Source organism: Globicephala melas, chromosome 21 (genome assembly GCF_963455315.2).
Source record: "Globicephala melas chromosome 21, mGloMel1.2, whole genome shotgun sequence".
Classification (NCBI taxonomy): Eukaryota; Metazoa; Chordata; class Mammalia; order Artiodactyla; family Delphinidae; genus Globicephala; species Globicephala melas.
This window is the reverse complement of record NC_083334.1, coordinates 25,726,719-25,753,333: the sequence shown is the minus strand read 5'-3', so window position 1 is coordinate 25,753,333 and position 26,615 is coordinate 25,726,719. Positions and strand designations below refer to the sequence as shown.

The 26,615-nt window shown below is 41.0% G+C and overlaps 2 protein-coding genes across 3 annotated transcripts; one reads left to right on the top strand and one right to left on the bottom strand.

Moving 5' to 3' along the window:
* The first annotated feature begins 244 nt into the window (after positions 1-244).
* TTI2 (TELO2 interacting protein 2) lies at positions 245-18,822 on the top strand. Of its 2 annotated transcripts, none has more exons than XM_060291368.2 (8): positions 245-1,258; positions 2,322-2,508; positions 3,024-3,116; positions 12,306-12,493; positions 12,575-12,718; positions 14,411-14,573; positions 15,488-17,586; positions 17,688-18,822. In XM_060291368.2, exons 1-7 carry the CDS (start codon positions 612-614, stop codon positions 15,590-15,592), a joined length of 1,527 nt encoding a protein of 508 aa, XP_060147351.1. In that variant the 5' UTR covers positions 245-611; the 3' UTR covers positions 15,593-17,586; positions 17,688-18,822. The 2 variants fall into 2 exon arrangements, with proteins under 2 accessions (XP_060147351.1, XP_030688759.1); XM_030832899.3 differs by having other exon boundaries at positions 15,488-15,671; positions 17,688-18,804.
* Positions 14,878-26,513, bottom strand: MAK16 (MAK16 homolog). Its single transcript, XM_030832964.3, has 10 exons — positions 26,244-26,513; positions 23,540-23,589; positions 23,338-23,447; positions 23,172-23,236; positions 22,834-22,985; positions 22,061-22,115; positions 18,501-18,575; positions 17,659-17,769; positions 16,494-16,559; positions 14,878-16,333 (listed from the first exon to the last, which is right to left on the bottom strand). Exons 1-10 carry the CDS (start codon positions 26,256-26,258, stop codon positions 16,139-16,141), a joined length of 894 nt encoding a protein of 297 aa, XP_030688824.1. The 5' UTR covers positions 26,259-26,513; the 3' UTR covers positions 14,878-16,138.
* Positions 26,514-26,615: the final 102 nt, after the last annotated feature.

Below are 26,615 nucleotides of genomic sequence, written 5' to 3'. Positions count from 1 at the left end.
CTGATACTTCTTTTGTTTCTACCTCAGTAAGTGAAAACAGAAACCAAATAGCGATGCGGCTATTATCCATGCAAATATACTCTCCATAGCTCCACCCTCTCTTGAACCCGGGTCGCTATTGCTTTACGGTAGTACGTCGTGAAATGACGGAGCGTAGCCGCGGTAATGGCGGAAGCTAGCCTTGTGCTTTGCGGCAACGACGTTTGCTAAGTCGGATCCTGATAGGCGCAGGCGTGCCGGAAGAGCTGAAGGTAACGGCGGCTCTGTTAGTGTCACGCCTTAGAGATTTATTTCTCAGGCTCTTTAGGATTTTTTTGTTTTCTCTTCTTCTTTTTTTTTTTTTTTGAGTCTTCAGAGAGGCAAGAGTAATTTCTCCCTTCCACTGTTGGGAATCTGAGCTTCTGTTACTCTCAGAGAACCCCCTTTCCCGCATCTTTTCCTTTATACCTTTACTCTTCTGCGGGCTAGACTCTCCCTCGGTCCTCCAAGACGTCTCGCCGTTTTATTTGATTTTAGTTCTGTTCTTTGAGAGAATCCCAGCCCCGGAGTTATCTTTCCTTCCCTCTTTAGCGGACCCCTGCTCGCCTCCATCCTCGTCCTCGGTCTGAGGCATGGAGCCTGACGGCTCTCGGGAATCCCCACCGCGGGAGGGCTCTTCCTGTCCTGGACAGTGGCCTTTCTCCGCCCTCGGACAGGCCTTCTCCCAGATCTTGCACCAGTTTGCCGGTCAGGAATCCCGACGGGGCAAGGCCAGAAATGCAGCTCTTCGGGACCTCAGTGCTGTACTAGATGCCAAAGAATGTGATCAGTTGTTTGCGGGGAGTGACACCTCGCTCCGTGGAATGCCCGAGATGCTGGGGCAGGTGGCAAAAGCCCTGGGGAAGTATGCAGCTCCTCCCGAGGGGCCGGAAGGGGGAGGTGATCGTCACTCCGAAGTGGCCGAGAAAGCGGCAGCAGTTGGGTTACTCTTCCTTAAGCTGTTGAGGAAAGTTGAGACCGCTAAGAATTCCTTGGTTTGCTCTGCATGGAAGGCAGGCCTCCGTCACTTGGCAGGACCCATCTATATTTTTGCCATCACACACAACTTGGAGCAACCATGGACCAGCCCAAAATCTCAGGGCGTCGCTGGACAGGTGCTCGCCTTACTGCTTCAGGTTACTGAGTGTGGTTCTGTGGCTGGATTCCTCCACGGAGAAAATGAAGATGAGAAAGGGAGATTTACTGCGGTCATGGGGCTTCTCAAACCCGATTTGAATAAGTGAGTACTCCTGCCGTAAGGGCCACCGACTTAAGCTTCAGACTAATGTTTTAGAAGGTTAGAGCTCAAAGGAGTCTTGTGTCTGCATCAGCGACATAAAGGTGTTGTAAGCCCAGAACGGTTGTGATTGTGATGACGTTAACTCGGTAGTGGCAAGTTCGACATTAGAACCCAGGTCTTCAGACTTGATTTTCTAGTGCTTTTTCCAGTCCTGACAACTGCCCTGAAATTGGAAGTTCAGTCCCATTTATTTAGACTTAACTTTCTTCAGTTAGATGGGGTTGGGGATTTGGAGAAGATTTAAACTTCGAGAAGATTTAAACTTATGGTTTGAATTTAAACTTAGGAATCTTGAAGCTCATCGCTACTTACTAGATATGGAAGCGTGTTTGGGATGAAAAAATAAAAGTCCTTTAGATTGCTGTTAGCTAAAGTATTTTCTGTGAGTTTCCACTTGCTACTTTGTACATTTGTGTTTGTGACCCTGGAGTGATGAGAAAAAAGTGAGTACATAACTGTCTTTTTACCAGGAATGTGGAGGTAAAAGGCTTAGTTTTGAGGATGTCTCTTGCTTCTTTTTATTGCTTCTGAATAGGACCAGTTTCATTATTTGCAATACAAAGATAACATTACCTGTTACACCGTATTTGAAGATTGGTTATGTGTGTAAACTCACTTTATAAGCTATAAATTGCTGTTTGAATATTGATTCATTTGCTCCCATGTGGTAATAATAATAATAGTGATACTGAAGACATTTCCTTTCCTCCTGTCTCCCTTCTCAACACTTTCTCACTGTAACCACCACCATCACCACAGATTCTTTACATAGCTGTGGTTATAACTGGCTACTTTTTATCGGATATTCTTTAGACCCAGAGCCCTGGGTGATAAATGTATTTAGTGTAAGTTCTGTACGTTATTTTGATCTAAATCTTAAAAATGTATGTTGTTAACATTGAGTTATCTTATGTGGAATGTATTTTTCTTTCAAGTATAAGAAAATATAGTTAGCTTGAACTGGACACCATGTCACTTAATGTGGTTTCACATTTCCATTTAGGGACTCCTGGAAGAGTAACCCAGCCACCAAACATGTTTTCTCATGGACTCTGCAAAAGGTCACTCGACCCTGGCTGAGCCAACATCTGGAAAGGGTACTTCCCCCGTCATTGCTCATCTCAGATGACTATCAAACCGAGAACAAAATCCTGGGTGTCCACTGCCTCCATCACATTGTGCTAAATGTGGTAAGTGGCCTCCGTTCTCTGTCATCTGTACCGATGGTGCAGGCTGAGTCATCATGGCCATTCCTCGTTCACGACATCACTGCTCTACTGCTGCCCATGTTTATATCTTTTATTAACTGGCTTTCTGTTAATGCTGTCATGTGACTCTCACTTCACTAATTTATATTTTTCTCTCTGTATTTTCCTCTGCCAACCTAGTAGGTTGTATCTTATAGGTGATGTATATAAGGAACGTAGACCATCGTCAGACTGAAGAACCAGACTTTGAGTCATTAACAACTGACTTTCAAGGAACAAAAAATTCAGAAGCTGAAAGGGATTTTACCCAAATGTGCAATCTATTACTCAAGGAAACTGCTTTTTTTTTTTAAACTGTATATTATGGAGCTTTTAAAATATACACAGAAGTAGAGAGAGTGGTATAATGAATCCCATGTACCACGTTCAATCTCAAAAATTATCAACATTTTGCCAACCTCTGGAAGCTTTTAATTGGGTAATTTGTTTGATTGCAGCCAGCTGCTGATCTGCTGCAGTACAACAGGGCCCAAGTCCTATACCATGCCCTTTTCAACCACCTGTACACACGGGAGCACCACCTCATTCAGGTAATGGTAAGATTTGTTCATAACTCTGAGTCTGAGCTCTCAAATTTGAGTAGAAGGTGGCACTATGTGAATAAGAATACTTGGTACACATTTTACTCTTCTAGGAAGGTAAAGATGATAACTGAGAACCACTGACAAATTGAAAATATGGGGGTAGCAAATGACTAGAAAATGTCTCAATACCAAGAGACATCCACATTCCTGAGTCTCCACAGAAAAGCCAGTGTTTTATCTTCATCTGGGTCAATTATATATCACTTGGGGGCAGCTTTATGTCTGAAAAAGTTCTATTTTTTATTTTTAATTTTTTTTTAGTCTCACCAATTTATGAGTAAAAGAGAGATGGGTTCTTTTTCTGCTTTCCTTTTTCTTTATTTTCTCTTTTTGGCCACACAGCTTTCAGGGTATAGTTCCCCAACCAGGGATTGAACCCAAGCCCCCTGCAGTGGAAGCACCGAGTCCTAACCACTTGGCTGACCGGGAACTCCCAAAAATGTTCCATTTTTATTACTTTAAGTGTCTTCACTTCTGGGCTGCTTTTATATCAACACACACTCTGGGAACTCCTTGTATGTTGGGTTTTTTGTGTCATTTATTCTTTCATCCAGTAGACATTGAGTACCTACTGTGTGCCAGTAACCATTGTAGGTTCCAAGAATGAATGAGTCGGACAGGGTTTCTGACTTTAAGAAATCCTTTGGAGAGACATTTATGCAAATATATATACTGTATATTTAAATACAGTACAGAGTAATAAATCTATTAAAAGTTTTCTGTAAAGTGCAGTGGGTGTTGAACAGTAGGCAGCTAACAAGGTTTGGTGGTATTGAGGTGGTTTTAAGAGGATCGGGTAAGGAGGTGATATTTGCTTATAAAGGATGAATAAGAGTTTCAGGCGTGGTGTTTGGAATCACACCAGGACAGACGTAAACGATAGGGTCCTGGGCAGGCTGCGGCGCACAGCATCTGCTGTGAAGAGACCTTCAAGCTGGCGGAAGAGTAAGACTTGGAGATCACCTTCCTCCCCACAGATACATCAGAAATACATCTACATGTGGAACAACTCCTACAGAACACCTACTGAACACTGGCAGAAGACCTCAGACCTCCCCAAAGGCAAGAAACTCCCCATGTACCTGGGTAGGGCAAAAGAAAAAAGAAAAACAAGAGACAAAAGAATAGGGACGGGACCTGCACCAGTGGGAGGGAGCTGTGAAGGAGGAAAGGTTTCCACACAGTAGGAAGCCCCTTTGCGGGCGGAGACTGTGGGTGGCAGAGGGGGGACGCTTCAGAGCCACGGAGGAGAGCACAGCAACAGGGGGTGCGGAGGGCAAAACAGAGAGATTCCCGCACAGAGGATCGGTGCCGACCGGCACTCACCAGCCCGAGAGTCTTGTCTGCTCACCCGGCGGGGCAGGCAGGGGCGGGGAGCTGAGGCTCGGGCTTTGGTCGGATCCCAGGGAGAGGACTGGGGTTGGCTGCGTGAACACAGCCTGAAGGGTCTAGTGCACCACAGCTAGCCGGGAGGGAGTCCGGGAAAAAGTCTGGACCTGCCTAAGAGGCAAGAGACCATTGTTTTGGGGTGCGCGAGGAGAAGGGATTCAGAGCACTGCCTAAACGAGCTCCAGGGATGGATGCAAGCCGCGGCTATCAGCGCGGACCCCAGACACAGCATGAGACGCTAAGGCTGCTGCTGCAGCCACCAAGAAGCCAGCGTGCAAGCACAGGTCACTATCCACACCTCCCCTCCCAGGAGCCTGTGCAGCCTGCCACTGCCAGGGTCCCGTGATCCGGGGACAACCTTCCTGCGAGAACACACAGCGTGCCCCAGGCTGTTGCAACATCATGCTGGCCTCTGCCACCGCAGGTTCGCCCCACATCCGCACCCCTCCCTCCCCCTGGCCTGAGTGAGAGAGAGCCCCCAAATCAGCTGTTCCTTTAACCCCGTACCGTCTGAGCGAAGAACAGATGCCATCAGGTGACCTACACGCAGAGGCGGAGCCAAATCCAAACCTGAGCCCCGGGAGCTGTGCGAACAAAGAAGAGAAAGGGAAATCTCTCCCAGCAGCCTCAGGAGCAGTGGATTAAATCTCCATAGTCAACTCAAAGTACCCTGCATCTGTGGAATACCTGAATAGACAGCAAATCATCCCAAAATTGAGGTGGTGGACTTTGGGAGCAGCTGTAGACTTGGGGTTTGCTTTCTGCATCTAATTTGTCTCTGGTTTTATGTTTATCTTAGTTTAGTATTTAGAGTTTATTATCATTGGTAGATTTGTTTATTGATTTGGTTACTCTCTTCCTTTTTTTTTAAAATATATACATATATGTATACTTTTTGTCTTTTTCTCTTTTTGTGACTGTGCATGTATATGCTTCTCTGTGTGATTTTGTCTGTATAGCTTTGCTTTTACTATTTATCCTAGGGTTCTGTCTGTCTGTTTTTTCTTTTCTTTTTTTTTTTGTGGTACGCGGGCCTCTCACTGTTGTGGCCTCTCCTGTTGCGGAGCACAGGCTCCGGACATGCAGGCTCAGCGGCCATGGCTCACGGGCCCAGCCACTCTGTGGCATGTGGGATCTTCCCAGACCGGGGCATGAACCTGTGTCCCCTACATTGGCAGGCGGACTCTCAACCACTGCGCCACCAGGGCAGCCCTTTTGTATAGTTTTTAATGCTTGTTATCATTGGTGGATTTGTTTTTTGGTTTGGTTGCTCTCTTCTTTCTTTTTTTTATTTTTAACAATTACAAATTTTTTTTATTTTGATTATTTTATTTTTCCTTCTTTCTTTATTTTTTTCTCCCTTTTCTTCTGAGCCATGTGGCTGACAGGGTCTTGGTGCTCTGGCTGGGTGTCAGGCCTGTGCCTCTGAGATGGGAGAGCCGAGTTTAGGACATTGGACCACCAGAGACCTCCTGGCCCCATGTAATATAAATCAGGGAGGGCTCTCCCAGAGATCTCCATCTCAACACTAAGACCAAGCTCCACTCAACAACTAGCAAGCTACAGTGCTGGACATCCCATGCCAAACAACTAGCAAGACAGGAACACAGCCGCACCCATTAGCAGAGAGGCTGCCTAAAATCATACTAAGTTCACAGACACCCCAAAACACACCATCGGATGCGGTCCTGTCCACCAGAAAGACAAGATCCAGCCTCATCCACCAGAACACAGGCACCAGTCCCCTCCACCAGAAAGCCTACACAACCCACTGAACCAACCTTAGCCACTGGGGGCAGACACAAAAAACAATGGGAACTATGAAGCTGCAGCCTGCGAAAAGGAGACCCCAAACACGGTAAGTTAAGGAAAATGAGAAGACATAGAAATACACAGCAGATGAAGGAGCAAGGTAAAAACCCACCAGACCAAACAAATGAAGAGGAAATAGGCAGTCTACCTGAAAAGAATTCAGAGTAAAGATGATCCAAAATCTTGGAAACAGAATGGAGAAAATACAAGAAACATCTAATAAGGACCTAGAAGAACTAAAGAACAAACAAACAGAGATGAACAACACAATAAATGAAATAAAAAATTCTCTAGAGGGAATCCATAGCAGAATAACTGAGGCAGAAGAAAGGATAAGTGACCTGGAAAATAAAATAGTGTAAATAACTACCGCAGAGCAGAATAAAGATAACAGAATGAAAAGAATTGAGGACAGTCTCAGAGACCTCTGGGACAATATTAAATGCACCAATGTTCGAATTATAGGGGTCCTAGAAGAAGAGGAAAAAAAAAGGACCGAGAAAATATTTGAAGAGATTATAGCTGAAAACTTCCCTAATATGGAAGGGAAATAGTCAAGTCCAGGAATTGCAGAGTCCCATACAGGATAAACCCAAGGAGAAACATGCCAAGGCAGATGTTAATCAAACTATCAAAAATTAAATACGAAGAAAAAATATTAAAAGCAGCAAGGGAAAACCAACAAATAACATAAAAGTGAATCCCCATAAGGTTAACAGCTGATCTTTCAGCAGAAACTGCAAGCCAGAAGGGAGTGGCAGGACATATTTAAACTGATGAAAGGGAAAAACCTACAACCAAGATTACTCTACCCAGCAAGGATCTCATTCAGATTCGATGGAGAAATTAAAACTTTTACAGACAAGCAAAAGCTAAGAGAATTCAGCACCACCAAACCAGCTTTACAACAAATGCTAAAGAAACTTCTCTAGACAGGAAACACAAGAGAAGGAAAAGACCTACAATAACAAACACAAAACAATTAAGAAAATGGTAATAGGAACATACATATTGATAACTAACTTAAATGTATATGGGTTAAATGCTCCAACCAAAAGACATAGACTGGCTGAATGGATACAAAAACAAGACCCACATATATGCTGTCTACAAGAGACCCACTTCAGACCTAGGGACACATACAGACTGAAAGTGAGGGGATGGAAAAAGATATTCCATGCAAATGGAAATCAAAAGAAAGCTGGAGTAGCAATTCTCATATCAGACAAAATAGACTTTAAAATAAAGATTATTATAAGAGACAAAGAAGAACACTACATAATGATCAAGGGATCAACCCCAGAAGAAGATATAACAATTGTAAGTATTTATGCACCCAACATAGGAGCACCTCGATACATAAGGCAAATGCTAACAGCCATAAAAGGGGAAATCGACAGTAACACAATAATAGTAGGGGACTTTAACACCCCACTTTCACCCATGGACAGATCATCCAAAATGAAAATAAATAAGGAAACACAAGCTTTAAATGATACATTAAACAAGATGGACTTAATTGATATTTATAGGACACTCCATCCAAAAACAACAGAATACACATTTTTCTCAAGTGCTCATGGAACATTCTCCAGGATAGATCATATCTTGGGTCACAAATCAAGCCTTGGTAAATTTAAGAAAATTGAAATTGTATCAAGTATCTTTTCCGACCACAACGCTATGAGACTAGATATCAATTACAGGAAAAGATCTGTAAAGAATACAAACACATGGAGGCTAAACAATACACTACTTAATAACGAAGTGATCACTGAAGAAATCAAAGAGGAAATCAAAAAAATACCTAGAAACAAATGACAATGGAGACACGACGACTCAAAATCTATGGGATGCAGCAAAAGCAGTTCTAAGAGGGAAGTTTATAGCAGTACAATCCTACCTTAAGAAACAGGAAACATCTCGAATAAACAACCTAACCTTGCACCAAAAGCAATTAGAGAAAGAAGAACAAAAAAACCCCAAAGTTAGCAGAAGGAAAGAAATCATAAAAATCAGATCAGAAATAAATGAAAAAGAAATGAAGGAAACGATAGCAAAGATCAATAAAACTAAAAGCTGGTTCTTTGAAAGGATAAACAAAATTGATAAGCCATTAGCCAGACTCATCAAGAAAAAAAGGGAGAAGACTGAAATCAATAGAATTAGAAATGAAAAAGGAGAAGTAACAACTGACACTGCAGAAATACAAAAGATCATGAGAGATTACTACAAGCAACTCTATGCCAATAAAATGGACAACCTGGAAGAAATGGACAAATTCTTAGAAAGGCACAACCTGCCAAGACTGAATCAGGAAGAAATAGAAAATATGAACAGACCAATCACAAGCACTGAAATTGAAACTGTGATTAAAAATCTTCCAACAAGCAAAAGCCCAGGACCAGATGGCTTCACAGGCGAATTCTATCAAACATTTAGAGAAGAGCTAACACCTATCCTTCTCAAACTCTTCCAAAATATAGCAGAGGGAGGAACACTCCCAAACTCATTCTACGAGGCCACCATCATCCTGATACCAAAACCAGACAAAGATGTCACAGAAAAAGAAAATTACAGGCCAATATCACTGATGAACATAGATGCAGAAAACCTCAACAAAATAGTGGCAAACAGAATCCAACAACACATTAAAAGGATCATTAAAAAAATTTTTAAAAAAAGGATCATACACCATGGTCAAGTGGGGTTTATCCCAGGAATGCAAGGATTCTTCAATACATGCAAATCAATCACTGTGATAAAACATATTGACAAATTGAAGGAGAAAAACCATATCATCTCAATAGATGCAGAAAAAGCTTTTGACAAAATTCAACTCCCATTTATGATAACCCTCCAGAAAGTAGGTGTCAGGGGAACTAGCCTCAACATGATAAAGGCCATATATGACAAACCCACAACCAACATTGTTCTCAATGGTGAAAAACTGAAACCATTTCCTCTAAGATCAGGAACAAGACAAGGTTATCCACTCACACCACTATTATTCAACATAGTTTTGGAAGTTTTAACCACAGCAATCAGAGAAGAAAAAGAAATAGAAGGAATCCAAATCGGAAAAGAAGTAAAACTGTCACTGTTTGCAGATGACATGATACTATACACAGAGGATCCTAAAGATGCTACCAGAAAACTACTAGAGCTAATAATGAATGTGGTAAAGTAGCAGGATACAAAATCAATGCACAGAAATCTCTTGCATTCCTATACACTAATGATGAAAAATTTGAAAGAGGAATTAAGGAAACACTCCCATTTATCATTGCAACAGAAAGAATAAAATACCTAGGTATAAACCTACCTAAGGAGACAAAAGACCTGTATGCAGAAAACTATAAGACACTGATGAAAGAAATTAAAGATGATACAAACAGATGAAGAGATATACCATGTTCTTGAATTGGAACAATCAACATTGTGAAAATGACTATACTACCCAAAGCAATCTACAGATTCAATGCAATCCCTATTAAACTACCAGTGGCATTTTTCACAGAACAAAAAATTTCACAATTTGTATGGAAACACAAAAGCCCCCGGATAGCCAAAGCAATCTTGAGAAAGAAAAACAGAGCTGGAGGAATCAGGCTCCCAGACTTCTGACTATACTACAAAGCTGCAGTAATCAAGACAGTATAGTACTGGCACAAAAACAGAAATATAGATCACTGGAACAGGATAGAAAGACCAGAGATAAACCCACACACATATGGTCAGCTTATGTTTGATAAAGGAGGCAAGAATATACAATGGAGAAAAGACAGCCTCTTCAATAAGTGGTGCTGGGAAAACTGGATAGCTTCTGTAAAAGAATGAAATTAGAACACTCCCAAACACCATATACAAAAATAAACTCAAAATGGATTAAAAACCTAAATGTAAGGCCAGACACTATCAAACTCTTAGAGGAAACCATGGGCAGAACACTCTATATGACATAAATCACAGCAAGATACTTTCTGACCCTAGTGAAATGGAAATAAAAACAAAAATAAACAAGTGGGACCTAATGAAACTTAAAAGCTTTTGCAGAGCAAAGGAAACCATAAAGAAGATGAAAAGACAACCCTCAGGATGGGAAAAACTATTTTCAAATGAAGCAACTGGGAAAAAGGATTTAATCCTTACCAAAGGGTTAAACTCCAAAATATACAAGCAGCTTATGCAGCTCAATATGCAAAGAACAAACAACCCAATCCAAAATGGGCAGAAGACCTAAATAGACATTTTTCCAAAGAAGATATACAGATTGCCAACAAACACATGAAAGGGTACTCAACATCACTAATCATTAGAGAAATGCAAGTCAAAACTACAATGAGGTATCACCTCACACCAGTCAGAATGGCCATTATAAAAAAACCTACAAACAATAAATGCTGGAGAGGATGTGGAGAAAAGGGAACCCTCCTGCACTGTTGGTGGGAATGTAAATTGATACAGCCACTATGCAGAACAGTATGGAGGTTCCTTGAAAAACTAAAAACAGAACTACCATATGACCCAGCAATCCCACTCCTGGGCATATACCCAGAGAAAACCATAATACAAAAAAGAGTCATGTACCACAATGTTCATTGCAGCTCTATTTACAACAGCCAGGACATGGAAGCAACCTAAGTGTCCATTGACAGATGAATGGATAAAGAAGATGTGGCACATATATACAATGGAATATTACTCAGCCATAAAAAGAAACTAAATTGAATTTTTTGTAGTGAGGTGGATGGACCTAGAGTCTGTCATACAGAGTGAAGTAAGTCAGAAAGAGTGCAGTCAGTCAGAAAGAGTGAAACAAATACCATATGCTAACACATATATATGGAATCTAAAAAAAAAAAAAGATTCTGAAGAATCTAGTGGCAGGACAGCAATAAAGACGCAGACGTATAGAATGGACTTGAGGACACAGAGAGGGGGAAGGGTAAGCTGGGATGAAGTGAGAGACTGGCATGGACACATATACACTACCAAATGTAAAACAGATAGCTAGTGGGAAGCAGCCGCATAGCACAGGGAGATCAGCTCGGTGCTTTGTGACCACCTAGAGGGGTGGGATAGGGAGGATGGGAGGGAGACGCAAGAGTGAGGGGATATGGGGATATATTTATACATATAGCTGATTCACTTTATTATACAGCAGCAACTAACACAACAATATAAAGCAATTATACTGCAGTTAAGATGTTAAAAAAAAAGTTTCAACTATGGGGGGTGTGCAGAGAACATTCTGAAGACAGAAGAAACAAGTTATATAAAATCAGAGGTCGAAATTACCTTGTTTCTTATTTTATGCCTAGTCTCCCTCCTCCCACCTCAGTCTGTCACCTTTCTTTTTTAAATACTATTTTTGGTTTTGAGAACCCAGGCTGTGCTAACAGCCAGAAAGGTGTTAGGGCTCTTGAGATGGTGATTTAAGGAAAAAAAAAAAGGAAAAAAGACATAAAAGAAAGAACAAAGATCCCGGGAGAGCTAAAAGGGAGTGCCTAGACATTGAAATTTCAGATAGGGCTGTGGAAGTGGATACAAATAGGATCATCTGAGATTCTGTTTGGGAGTGGTTTTATTGTAAATACTTGTAAATATCACTTAGACTCAGGAATTTACTGACAGTAGACTTAGACTCCTAAGTTTTGGATTAAAGTCTTAGCTCTGCTATTCTTCCAATTTTATAGATTAGCAAAGAATCACCCTGAGAAAGTATTAACTTGAGACGGTCCGATGGAGATAAAAGAATGTAAAAAAAGTTTGAAAATGTAAAGTAATATACATTAAACTTATTACTAGACTGTTTTAGAATTCTATGACATGGACCCCAAGGATGGTAGATTAGTGGAAGTTGCTAGAAAAATCTGTGTGTTGTGAATACAAATTCGTTTACTACAATTCCTTTCTATTACTTCCTCCTAGGCTGTGCTCCTGTGTCTGCTGGATTTATTCCCCATCCTGGAGAAAGCCCTGCACTGGAAGGGAGATGCAGCCCGACCCACCACACATTGTGACGAGGTCCTGCAGCTGATTCTGACGCACATGGAGCCCGAGCACCGCCTTCTCTTACGCAGGACTTACGCAAGAAACCTACCGGCTTTCGTGAAGAGGTGAGTCCCAGGGCAGCTGGGCGTGGCCATACTCAACTTCAACTTCACTCTTTGGAGTCACATTTTCTCTGTCATTTTTAGGTTGGGGATCTTAACTGTCCGGCACTTGAAGAGGCTGGATCGAGTCATCATTGGTTATCTGGAGGTTTATGATGGACCCGAGGAGGAGGCTAGATTGAAGATATTGGAAGCCCTAAAACTTCTCATGCAGTATACTTGGCCCAGGTATGACAGCCAGCAGACAGGTGTGCTAAGAGGGGCAAAACTCAGCCGATACTCCCTTCAGAACTTGCCCAGGTGTACATTCAGTACAAAGTATTAAGGACGTGCCATATATTTGAATACCTCCTGTTTTTCCATACCAATTGGATTTTGAACTGTGAAAGTGGCATTGAAGATATAATATAGTCAGTTCCTTCAGGTGTACATTTCTCTGGATTTATAATGCATATTAGAATTTTAAAGGCCATTTAGCAGTGCTACAGTAGACGTACTTAACTTTGTTCACCATAATGTTTCTTAAATCTGATAGAGAATGGAGCACTCATAGCACATCACTGAACATCTGTGGTAATCAGAATACTGATCTGGGATATATTTGCTTAGCATTCCAACTCTGGCTCGAGGTAGGTGTCCCGAACAGCAAGCTGGAACCCAAACGTGTTGGGTCTGCAGAAGGCTCTCTTGCATGACATGTTTAATTCAGCGAGAGTCCAGTGCCTCAGCAACACGTGCGTGTCTCTGTTCTGAGCCGTATTCTCTCATCTCCTCATAATGTACCCCACAGTCACATTTGTAACGAGGCTGCATTTATTTGATTACTGTCTTTCTCCTCTACTGAACTAGAAGCTCCAGGAGGATGGAAGACTGAACACTTTAGTACACTGAGAACTCCAGAACTTACTCAGAACCTGGTATTAAGTACACAGATATTTTTAAAGTGACTGGAATAGATGCATGAATGAAATTGAATCAGACTAATACTGTCCAAGTAGAAGAGGTCAGCAAGCAAACGTAGAGGTCAGAAAATGAATGTCAATTATGGAGGGGCCGGGGCCTGGGGAGTGGGAAACAGCAAATTGTGTGTTGAGTGATGACAGGTGGAGGGCTGAGCAGCACACAAGTTACAGGAAAACACTTAATGTTTTTTAGATCAAGATGAGGGATGGAAACTTTTCTTCTCCCAGTCACATTTCTGCCCAGAAGTATAGTTTATTTATATTTTCACACTACAAGTTAAATTATTTTTCAGCTTCCTTAAGGCTTTTTAGTTTTTTTTTTATTGTGGTTAAAAAATACATAAAATTTACCATTTTAAAGTGTACAATTCAGTGGCATTAAGTGCATTTACAATTTTGTGTAATCATTATCATAAAAACTTTTAGAAACGCTAAGTAGAAGTAAATAGACTGGGCCTAACTGGTGGTAATCTAGGATCTAGAAATATAGTGACAGAAAACTCAAATTGACACGTAAGTCTCAAAAGCCAAGCTTATTTCCCTCACTGTATTTTTAATCTCCAGGCCTAAGACCACATCAAAGCTAAAGAACTATGGACCATTTCCTGTTCTCTGGTCAAAAGTATAGGCCCCTGGTAAGGGAGGTCCCAGTTCTCCCTTTTCAGGAGGGGCTCTTTGCTTACGGTAGGACCATGCTTATGGAGGGAAACTAGGTATTCCTGGGCAGGCCAGAATGTCAGTGTGTATGGGCAGCATGCTGTAGAAAAAACCAAGGGCCTTAAAGTTCAGAAATCTGGAGTCTGGTCTCTAGTTCTGCTTCCAGCTCTGTGGTCGTAAATTTTGACTTCAGTTCCTTCATTTATGAAATGAGGGTTTTCTACTAGATGGCCTTTGAAATCTCTTTCAGTTTTAATATCCTGATTCGGAGTCTGAACATCATTTTCCTTCTTGATTCCAGAGTTCCCTGTAGACTTGTGGTCTTACTGAAGGCTCTCTTGAAACTGATATGTGATGTAGCAAGGGATTCAAGCCTCACACCCGAATCTGTTAAGAGTGCCTTGTTAGAAGAGGCCACAGACTGCCTGATTCTCCTGGACCGCTGCTCTGAAGGACAGGTGAAGGTAAGGGACAGTCTGCGACTTGGCTTCTGATAGGCTTCTTCATCCTCAGGTAATTCCTGTGATTCTAATTTACATTTAAGTGCCTGACCAAGTCTGTAAATGAACGTGGGGGCTTCGAGTCTCTACCTCTGAGCCTTCTAGCCTTCAATGGAGTTTGATTAATACCTTATTCTTCCTTTAAACCTATTCAGAACTGTTTAGACCAAAAGGCAAGAGGATCAGTGGATGTTTCTGGAGCCAGGACAGAGAATGGGCAAAAGGATCATGATCGAGAAATTTAAGTTCTGTTCTAGTGGTCTGAATGAAAAAAAAAAAAACAGGTTGAAATAATGGGCTATAAACCACCAAGGAGTAATAATTTAGGTAGAGTAAGCAATTCAGTTACCAGAAATGTTTCCAGTTTTTCAGAGGCAACTGTGTTTTCTACATGCTTACTTATCCACGTGGGAATTCTTCCTTTGGTCTCATATTCCACAGAAGTTAACTTCTCAAAGCCATAGCATACAATAGCTGTGTGTCCACGTATACATAATTTATAAATTACTGTCTCATTTCTTACCCCATTTAGAAATCAATTGAAAGTTATAAGGCAGCATGAAAAGAAATTCATATCCTAAAAATATTTAGGGGTAGCATGGTTTATTCAAATTATTTCATCTTGGCTTTTTAATCTTGGGCACTTTTCAAGCCCTAGATTTAATCTGATTCACCCTGACTGGTAGTAAGCTACTTCTCCGTGCTCCAGTAGGACATTTCCATTTCTAAAGTTACACCTGTTCTGTGAACTGTGCCCTAGTGTCATCCATCCTTCCTTCTTTGAGTATGGTACCAAGAAAGAACCACCAAGGTAAAAGGAAAACACGTATCAAACAAACAAACAAACAAAAAACACACTGTTTGGTTTTATGTTTCAGGGTCTCCTGGCTAAAATTCCCCAAAGCTGTGAAGACAGTAAGGTGGGGAACTGTATCCGAAGAGTGCAGCAGGTTTCTGAAGGAGCTCCCTACAATGCAACTTAAGACTTGTATTACTTTCCTGAAGAGGAAAGGATTTTCTTTCTGTTCCAATTGTTTCAAATGGAATCATTTCAGGAAAAAGGTATATTTATATTAAACATTATAACTTAGATCTTCTTTTTCCTTCTTTCCTTTTTACTCCCATAGAAGTAGGGAAAAGAAAACATGAAAAAATTGAAGTCTGGACATTTCTAAATAAAGGGGGGAGGGGGAGGAATGCAGGGGGAGGATACCAAGGAAACGGGTGGGTAGCATTTAAAATTTAGAAATATTTACACCCACAAACTCATCGGTTACGTTTCTTGGGCTCAAGCTGTTACTCCAGCACACGTAACAATGCTATAAAAATACTCTGTTCACAATTTAGGCTTTTCTCCACTCCCTCCCATATTTTTTGCCCCACAGAAGTAGCATAAATATTAAAAACACAAATATTGTGTTAAAAACAAGATAAAGAGCAAAACCCAGAAGTGTGTATGTGTTTAAGATAAAAAAAAAAGGGAAGAAGTTCAAAATGTCCAGTCCTGTTTATAAACGTCTGAAGGGAAATCACGTGGTTTTGGCCTTGGCCTCGGGCTCTGTCTCCAGCTCGTACTCTATCTCTACGTATGCTTTTTTCCTCCTCAAAGGTCCTTTCAAGGGTGCTTTGCCTTTGTGTTTAGTGTCAACGGCCTTTTCTTCTTCCTCACTGGAGGATTTATCATCCTCATCTTCATCACCGCTGGCGTCCAGTTTATCCATGTCCTAATGTGGGGAGGGAAAAAAATAGGAAAGACGCTAGATTCATTCCCCAAACTGCCTATTTAGAACTAAAACTAGAGAATTTATCTGCTCTGTGTGACCAGAACTCCCCTCCCCCTTTTTTGTCTGAAGCCAAGGACAGATTTTTACCCATGAACCTCACCTCAAAATCACTTATGTCACTCTCATCAACTTCATCATCTTCCACAAACTCTCTTTTTCCCACATCCTAAAATAAAATGTAACTATTATGTTCAAGATACATAATGAAAATTCAGCTTAGACATCTGGTTTTATTCTTTGATAAGTGCATCAATAACATAAACAGAATGAGAGTCTACTTACTAGGCAAGCAAAATCAACTTATTTCCAAGTTTAATACTTCTGAATTTAAAACACTTCAGGGATATCAATTCTCATGCCTGATTTAAATCATTAGAGATAAAACATCCTCATTTTAAATGGTTAAAATCAATATACAGTACAAGAGCAAACAATTCTTTGCACATTCAACAAAAAGTATTAATTTCAAATATTAAAAAATAGTTTACTACTAGGAAAAGTTACACCTGTGTACCTGTGTGAGTCTATTGTGAATCTACTTGTTAAATTTGCCCTTTACCTAAAAATACTATCATTTAAGTACTTCCCCTATATTAACAGTAAAATTAAGCCCCTTGTAAATTTCAGTAGGTTGCTTAATGTTATATTCCCTCAGCTAATAAGGACCCTTCATTTGTCATCTTGCAGGAAAAATTTTAGAATGCTAATAAATAAGATCAAATTGTCAATGCATAAATAGTTTGTTGGCTGAACCTGGAGAACAAAGCAGCCACTTCTGAACCAAATTAATCAAAAATGATAGGAAAAAATAACCAAATATCTATTTTGGTTAGGGAAATGAAAATGATATTCTCTCTCAATTACATAAAAATAGATCTCATTGGGCTGGTGGCGCAGTGGTTAAGAGTCTGCCTGCCAATGCAGGGGACACGGGTTCGAGCCCTGGTCTGGGAGGATCCTACATGCAACAGAGCGGCTGGGCCCGTGCGCTGCAACTACTGAGCCTACGCTCTAGAGCCTGCAAGCCACGACTACTGAAGTCTGTGAGCCCTGGGCCCGTGCTCCGCAACGGGAGAAGCCACCGCAATGAGAAGCCTGCACACCGCGACAAAGAGTAGCCACCCACTTACCACAACTAGAGAAAGCCCGTGCACAGCAACGAAGACACAACACAGCCAAAAATAAATAAATAAGTAAATTCAAAAAAAAAAAAAAGATCTCATCCCATAGATTACTGCTTGACAAAGCAAAAACACAAAGCTTACTTTATCTTCTTCATCATCTTTTTCCTCAGCATCTGAAGAGCCACTGTCTGCCTCCTGCTGTTCCAGGGCCTTGTCGAAGGCATGGATGGGGAAGTTGTAGATGTCGCCATACTAAAGAACATAAACGTGGGTCAGCTTTAACCACATTTGGATCTTATGCTTGAAGTCCACCGTCCAACAAGTATATTATTTTCCTCAGTGATCAAACAAGAATAATTAGTAATATTACTATATTATTGTCAGGCCTAGAGCCAGCAGTGTCTTTCAAAAACCCATATTTGACATTTAAATAATCAGTGATTAATACCAAACAGGCACCTTCTATGAAGGATGGATACCAGATCACTTAAAACTTAATAGTCTATAAAACCCATGGATTGGAACAAATGTAATTTTGCTGATAAAGGGGAAATAGTAGGAAAAAGTAAGTTTTATTCATGTTTCTGTAAATGACATAAATTTTTCAAAAGACAATAAAAATTCATTTTAAAGAACCTTAAAAGTCTAGGATGAATAGGCAGGAGGATCGAAACTGTACGGCTTTTATATAGAGATCTGGAGTTGTTGTGTTTGGGAGGGGGAGTTGGGAATAATGGCAAAAAAGGAAAGGTCTCTCTACTGAAGTATCAAGAGTAACTAAAGTATTTTATGTGCTTGATCAGGAAACTAAAATGAGGAAGCCAGGGCCTATATGATATCTATTTTATTCCAGTAATAAAATCAAGGTGAAGATCTTTCTAGCATCCTTAAAAATAAAACACATTTCCCACTATTCCTACATTTCCTAGCATATTACCACCTAAAAAATAAAATCTGTACCCCAAAGTTCCTAGCTTTCTCACCGTATCTTGTTTCAGTCTCTCTAGCAATTCCTTTTCGATGGCGTTGTCCAGCTGAGCAGCTATTAATGCCTTTTCCTGTAAGAGAAAAAGAGCAAACCCATTTACTTCATTAGACTCATTTTTCAGCCTGTAGAAGTGGGAGAAATCAAGTTTTTATGTGAAAGATGTAATCCCCTTTTCCCTCTTACTGTAATAGGAACTTCTGCCTGTCCAACCAGATATATGTATCTTTAAAAAAATTCCTATGGTTTTATGAATAGATTTTTTAAAATAGTTTGATCATTTATTTTTATTTTTTAAAATTTATTTATTTGGTTGCACCGGGTCTTAGTTGCGGCTCGTGGGCTCCATGGTTGTGGCATGCGTGTGGGATCTAGTTCCTGGACCAGGGATCAAACCTGGGCTCCCTGCATTGGGAGCATGGAGTCTTAACCACCGCGCCACCAGGGAGGTCCCTTACGAATAGATTTCTAAATTAAATTCTACAAATTCTTTGACAGATACACAAAGCAAGTAGGTCTACATACATTTAAGTGTCTCAGAAAATTAGAAGTCCTGAAGCAGACTCCATAAAAGCTGCGAAAAGGAAACAGAGACCTTCACCCATTTATGCTTTCTAAAACGGTGTTAGATTCCATGTGATAGATAGAAAGTAGATCAAAAAATCTCTTCAGTGGTCTTTTGTAGGAAATGATACATGGTATCAACCTTTACACAAACAAAACATAAAAATGTAACCTCAATCTGCCTTTCTTGCCAAAGACTGTGCATTAATTTGAGAGTAAAAATCATAGAGAATGTTAGTGTTACACACTGAAGCTATGTTAGGATGAACAATGCACAGGATCAATTACAAGGCAGGGAGACTGGGAGCACACAGAGCAGTTAGAAGGTTACTGTGATCTACATTTTTCTCTAAAGTGGGTGCTCACACCTCAGGGGTGATCCACTGAGATGTAGCAAGCAAATACTCAAAACTTTTTTGTATATTTTTTTCTTTAAGATATTAACTATTACACATTTTTATGCACACTCACATAGCTGCCTTGACTCTGTCCATAAAGGAAATAGTTGTGTGTCACATTACAGTGAGCAAGATATGCCAAGGGAAAAAATACTGCACAAGAGTTTGAAAGTGGTGGCCTCACTCCTTTATTCAGATTATTGCAGCCTATAGCTATTTGCTTGGTTAAGTGGATTTACAGATGATACTGAATACTTTGCAATAAGATAGGGAGTAGTAGTTTTAAAGATGTATGCTGGTTATTTAATGATTTAGTACTTTAAAAGGAGTTGTAGAACTTAAAGAACCATGCATTTTTCACAAAGAGAAAAATGTTCCAGATTTGTCAACCTTTTCTAAGATGACAGATGGCTGTCAGCAGTATGTAACGTAGCAGAAGTTTTTTTGTTTGTTTTTATTTTTGGCTGTGTTGGGTCTTCGTTGCTACACGCGGGCCTTCTTTAGTTGTGGTGAGCGGGGGCTACTGTTCATTGCAGTGCGCGGGCTTCTCATTGCAGTGGCTTCTCTTGTTGCAGAGCACGGGCTCTAGGCGCACGGGCTTCAGTAATTGTGGCTCGCAGGCTCTAGAGCACAGGCTCAGTAGTTGTGGCACACGGGCTTAGTTCCTCCGCCACATGTGGGATCTTCCCAGACCAGGGTTCGAACCCGTGTCCCCTGCATTGGCAGGCGGATTCTTAACCACTGCGCCACCAGGGAAGCCTCTGTAGCAGAAGTTTTAAAAAATAAATACACTCACTGTTCTTTCAAAGGAAAGGCAATATTTTAACAGTGAGTTTGAAAGAATTGTTTTTCCAAAAAAACCTTGTTCTGTGGCTAGAACATTTAAAAAAGTGATTACATCTATATGTGACATTGCTGAAAACGTGTCTTCTATAAAAGCTGCAATCACACACTTAAAAAATTTGGAAACGCCATTTCCTAACCCATTTAAAAATCTTCCAAATCTATTTCAGAGGGCTTCAAACTTATTTGGTAAAAATAGAAAATTTTAATTTCTTCTGAAAGGTTTGCAAGAATGCCTGTTTTGACTCAGGGAGGATGAAAACTCACTAGCCAGATTTAAACAAAAATGTCTGCATAATTGGTGGTGGAGAATGAAAAATGAACAGCAAGTACTAAATGCAGGCACTCAAAAATGCCCTCCTGGGCTTCCCTGGTGGTGCAGTGGTTGAGAGTCCGCCTGCCAATGCGGGGGACATGGGTTCGTGCCCCGGTCCAGGAGGATCCCACATGCCGCGGAGCGGCTGGGCCCGTGAGCCATGGCCGCTGAGCCTGCGTGTCCAGAGCCTGTGCTCCGCAACGGGAGAGGCCACAGCAGTGAGAGGCCTGCGTACCGCAAAAAAAAAAAAAAGGCCCTCCTTTCTCTCTGTCTCTGAGCTCTCTATCACTTATAACAGCGCTTAAAGGCAAATTTACACTGCTGAGAACCAAACCTTCACTTCACTACATCACAAACTTTTACTTGTAATACACCTATTGGTGCAAATATACATGTATGATAACATTTACAAGTAATATATTGGGGAGCATATGTTCAAAAATTTTACTGATGGGGTGAGTGATCAAAAAAGTTGGAGATTCAATCCTGGGTTTCGGCACCAAAAAAATAAGTTTGGAGACGAATGATGTAACAGGTTTGAGATACAGAACTCTATGTGATTAATGGAAACAAAAGCATCAAGATTATTAAAGCTATTCCTTGATAGGATATGACAAATGATGAGGTAAATGTCTGTTGGTGGAAGGATGGTAAGCAAAGCAAATAGCTAGAATTACTGAAAATGTGAACTTGTCAGGAAAAGGTAATTTCTGGGTCTTAAAAGCATAAGAATACTCAGCCTGAGTGAGGTCTCATGAGGTGGACTGGCAGACTGCTCTCTATGACAAAGGCTGGAATTTCCTGACTAGATTCTCCATGGATAGCAAAATATTATCATCACTGTTCACTACTTCAGTAACAAAGCTGACAAGTTTACTTCAAAGAAACAAATAATCCCAATTAATCCCTATTAATCCCTTACCAGCAATTTCAGAACCCCAAAAACCCAGTTTAGATGCCTAACATGACCTGACCTGACATGAGGCTCCTTAAAAAAACATTTTTTAAATTCCATCTAGTGTGGATTCATCTAGTGAAACATTGTTATATTTCACTGCACAGCTACTAGTGTGTTTAATGAGAATGCTCAAAGCTGGCTGAGGGTAATATGTAAAACATAAGATTGGCAACATACCAGAATTCTAAATGTGACCTCAAGAATTTCAGACAAGGAGTTGTGGATCTCTATTTAAGGTATTTTTTCTGTTCTCCATTACACATACCCCCAAAGTACCCACATTTTAACCTGCCCTGAAAGTCATAATCTTCAGATATGGAACATCAGATAGCATATGCAACTAATACTGTTGTCCATAATCTAGGGCCCGAACGGTTCACAGACAGCAGTGACTGAATCGTTCTCATGAGACCTGACTACCTGACTACAGCCCTACCCTCAATGAAAATACAGAACCTACGATTATCAGAATAAGTTACCTCTCTTCTTTTTTCCCTCCGTTCCACCTTCTTACTCAAAGGAACAAGTTTCCTCCTACGGGAAATAAAACACATGATCAGAAACCCCAATTACATGTTCTACACGTTCCTTAAAAAAAAAAGATAGAAGAAAAAAAAGGATTGGAATTGATTTTGTAGGGCTCAGCTAAATATAGCAAGATTACATAAAATTTTCTAGATAGTTAATGCTATAAAAAGTCAGGCATTTTTACATATATTTGACATTGTTCATATACATGGCTGTTTCAGGATGCCTTACAATGCTAAAGATTAATGCTTCCGCAAGATAAGAAAAAATAATTTTCTACAGAAGATTGACATCTCTAGCTTTCTCTGCAGGTCACAATGAATTAGGGCCTATCACTCCTTAAAGACGGCATGCAATTAATTCTGTGGATTTCATATCATTTAAAAAAGTAAGTTTTCAGTGAACCCACAGTAAAGTTCTTACACTCCATTTCACATTTTTAAGATCATTTTCAACTCCCTAATTTTAGGATTCCCTCAGAGTTAAAAAGACAATTTACTGAAGCTGATAATCAAGTTGTAGTCTACTGTTTTTAAAATCCTGCAAAATTAAAGGGCACAACTTTAATCTGTGGTAAAGCTACTGCTGCTTAGCATGTCATAAAAAATTACCCAAAGTTGAACTTAACAGAAAACATTACTAGAGGTTTCACAATATCTCAGCTTCATAATAAGATGCATGGAAAGGTAATCTAAAAACAAATAAATGAACGATCAGTACTCACTGCCGCTTTAGTGTAAGTTTTCTAATTCGAATTAGGTACTGGGTGATCTTGGTGAATCTCTGCTTACATTTGTGTCGAATGAAACGGGGCCAGTAAATTAGATTTTCATCTATTTGCTCCAGTGCTTTCTCATAGTTTTTATGAAGCCGGACCTGTTAAACAGAAAGGAAGCTTGAAGGGCAAGGGTCATATTAAGTCTTCGCTGTTAACGACACTTATGGGGCCTAATAAGGACGGCTCCAAGAATTTAAGGTAGACATGGTCAAGGAAGTGAGAAAAGCATGTGGCCTTTTTGCTCTTGATCAATGGTCGTCATGATTTTATGTCCTAAGTCTTACCCGTTCCCAGAGACGCCTAGGGAAAGCTGCTCGTTCTATAACCTTCATATACAAGTAGCACTGTCCTGCAGGATAAATAGTTTTATTATTATTTACGGAGAGACTAAAAAATATCCTTTTAAAAGCTGTTGAGTACTTCTCTTGGAAGTTAAGACCGAGGAGTTACCTTTCTCTTCTTTGATAGTGGCATACTGACTGTTTGCCAGGGGACAGGACGACCGATTACACAGTCCAGTCAGGCTGTATTCATTTCTGCAAAAACTCTGAGTCTTGGTTCTAGAATGAGAGGAAAAGAGCAAAGATTCTAAGATGGGATGCGAAGAGGGCAACTGACGGAATCTGTATCCAAGTTGAAAATCTAGACTCACCTTATTTTGAAGGAACAAAATTGCTTGTTTCCTAGTGTATCCCAGATAACCTGCAAGACAAAGTAGAAACCCATTTCAATTGCTCTTACCTAGCAGATGCCATATTAATCCAAGAGAACAATGCGCTAGGGCAGCACCCTGCTTTACTGAGGAAATGAGTCTTTGAAGAATGAGAGGGCAAAGAAATGCTTTGTAAAATAGTCTGATTTATTTGTTTTTTTACACAAATAACAGATTCTTGTAGGAAAAGTAAATACAAATTAGCGATAACCATAACCTTACTGCCCAGAGATACAATTTCGTAGTTTTTTTTTTTTTTAGATGTTGGGGGTAGGAGTTTATTAGTTTATTTATTTATTTTTGCTGTGTTGGGTCTTCATTTCTGTGTGAGGGCTTTCTCTAGTTGTGGCAAGCGGGGGCCACTCTTCATCGCGGTGCGCGGGCCTCTCACTGTCGCGGCCTCTCTTGTTGTGGAGCACAGGCTCCATACGCGCAGGCTCAGTAGTTGTGGCTCACAGGCCTAGTTGCTCCGCGGGATGTGGGATCTTCCCAGACCAGGGCTCGAATCCGTGTCCCCTGCATTAGCAGGCAGATTCTCAACCACTGCACCACCAGGGAAGCCCCAATTTCGTAGTATTTTAATTTGTATATTATACCAACTAGCGTGCCTATATGTATATTTTAAACAATATGAGATTATATATATAGTAGTGACTTTTTTTTTTTTTTTTTACTTAATGTGTTCATTATGCATCGTTGTCACACACTACTAGATTTTTGGATATACGTACCACACATACCATGATTTTACCTCATTGACAAGGAAGATCCTCTGTTGCCATCCTCCACTAACTCATATGCTCTATATTCATTCAGCATTTATTGTACACTTAATACTTATGTAAGACACTGACATTTCAAAGTCCTGACACACAGGAGGCACTCAGGCACGTGCTGAATGAAGGAAGGTACAATCCTTAAAAAGATTTTTCTTTCTAGCTACAGAAAAAGAGATGTAAACAAAGCATCACAAAGCAGCAATCTAAATGCCACAGCAGAGGTGTGTAACAGCGTGAGAGCCTTTGCGTGAGCTGCCTGGAGGAAGTGGGAAAGGCTCTGAAGTAGTTAAAGGGAAAAACACAAAGAAGCATTAAAGAATGGAACAACTTTTTTGGAATTTTACAGGATGTGTGTTTGGCAGGGGATGGTGGGAAACAGGTAAGAGGAAATGAAACTGGAGAAGTAGGAGCTAATTCTGGTTTGTGGCTTTAAATATCATCTCCAGGTTGATGACTCCCAAACTGTCATCTCCTGGTCAAACTTCTCTTCAGAGCACCAGATTTGTATATACATGCAGCTGCTTACTTGACATCTCCACTTGAATATCTAAAAGGCATCAAACACATTCACAGGTCCAAATGGAGCTCTCAATTCTACACCTCTCAAAAGAATACTGGGTTCCTTCCCTAGTCTTCCCCACCTCCATAAATAAAACCACCACTGAAAGGTTTGTTCAAATCCAAAAATCCCTTGATTTTTCCCTTCTTCATTTCATCCATAACCAAGTCTTGCCGGTTACAATGATAAAACAGACCTGTAATTCATCCATTTCTTTTCATGACCACTCCCACCTTATTGAAGCTACTTTCATCATGCTCTAGTCTCCTTGCTTTCATTCTTTCTCTCCTTCGAAAGCCTTTCACACAACTAGAGACATTTTCACAAACGTAAATCAGATGTCACTTCTCATTAAAAAAAAGCCTTAAAACACCTCCTCCAAGACTCTACATGATCTTGTCCTGCAAAGATACCCAACTTCACTCCCTACCTTTCTTCCCTTGATTTCTATAACACAGTCACACTAATGTCCTTTACCACATTCCTTCTCTCTTACCTCCAGATCTTTGTATTTTACTGTTCTTACTGCCCAGATTGATTGCTTTTCCCTCAGCCCCCAGTGGCGGTTCCTTCTCATCTTTTAGATCTCGCCTCAGATACCTTCTATTCAGAGAAATCTTCCCTCATCAGCCCTATCCGCATCAACCTGATGTTTCTTTCATAGTAGTATTACACGGTTCAACTGTATTTAATTTGTTCACATGTTTATTGTCTCCCCCGCCAGAGCTACAGTAAAATAGAGGTCTTTTGCCTGGCTTAATAACAACCAAATCTCCAGTAATTACTCTTGGCACACTGTAGGCGCTTGAATATATCTCATACAAATAACTAAACGAATAAGTCTAGGATGCTTCCAAAATTTTGACGTGGGCAGAGAGTGGAGCAAACGTAAAAAAAAAAAAAACCTAACACAGGAAAAGCAGGTTGAAAAGTACGGTGCACGTGGTTGAAAAGGATGCTTAAATTTGGTGTCTAAACTTCACCGTACCGTCCCCCAGGCCGCCACCCACCCCCTACCCCGCCGCCTCCCGAGTCCCCAGGGGACCATACGCAAAGTCCTTCCTTGCTAGGCACCAAGGCCTGGATACACCGACCCTAGGGGTTGAGGTGGCGGTGTCCTGACCCCTTAACCCCGAAGTGCCCGGGTAGACACGTGAGGGCCCCACGCTCGGAAATCAGGGCTCTGGAAGCCTCGCTTCCGGAGCCACCCTACGCTAATGGGCCGGCTGAGTAGGTGGCTTCTGAGTCTCCTAAAGCGAGCGAGACACACTTCATAAAACCCGAGTGGCAGCGCAACAAGACTCACATCATCTGACTGCATCTTGTCAGCGGTTCAGCGGGCTGAGCCTCGGCAGGACAGGGAAGCAACCATACTGCTTCCGGAGAATCACTTCCGGGAATCCCAGTCTCGCCTATCGCGAGAGTTCTGAGTTCTGCAAGGGGTATTGCGCGGCGCTCCTTGACTAAGGAGCGGTCTAACTTCTGCGTCCGCCGCCAGGTTGCCGCCGCCACTGGACTGTCACCGCGCGCTCGTACCGCTTAGGTTTTGTCCCCGGCTCCCCTTGGGACTGTAAACCCGGCTAAGGGCCCGTGGGAGCCCGCGCAGGAGCCGGCGGCATTTCGAAGGGCGGAGGCCGAGAGCGCCGGGAGCGCCCCTGTCTAGCGAGTGGTTTGACGG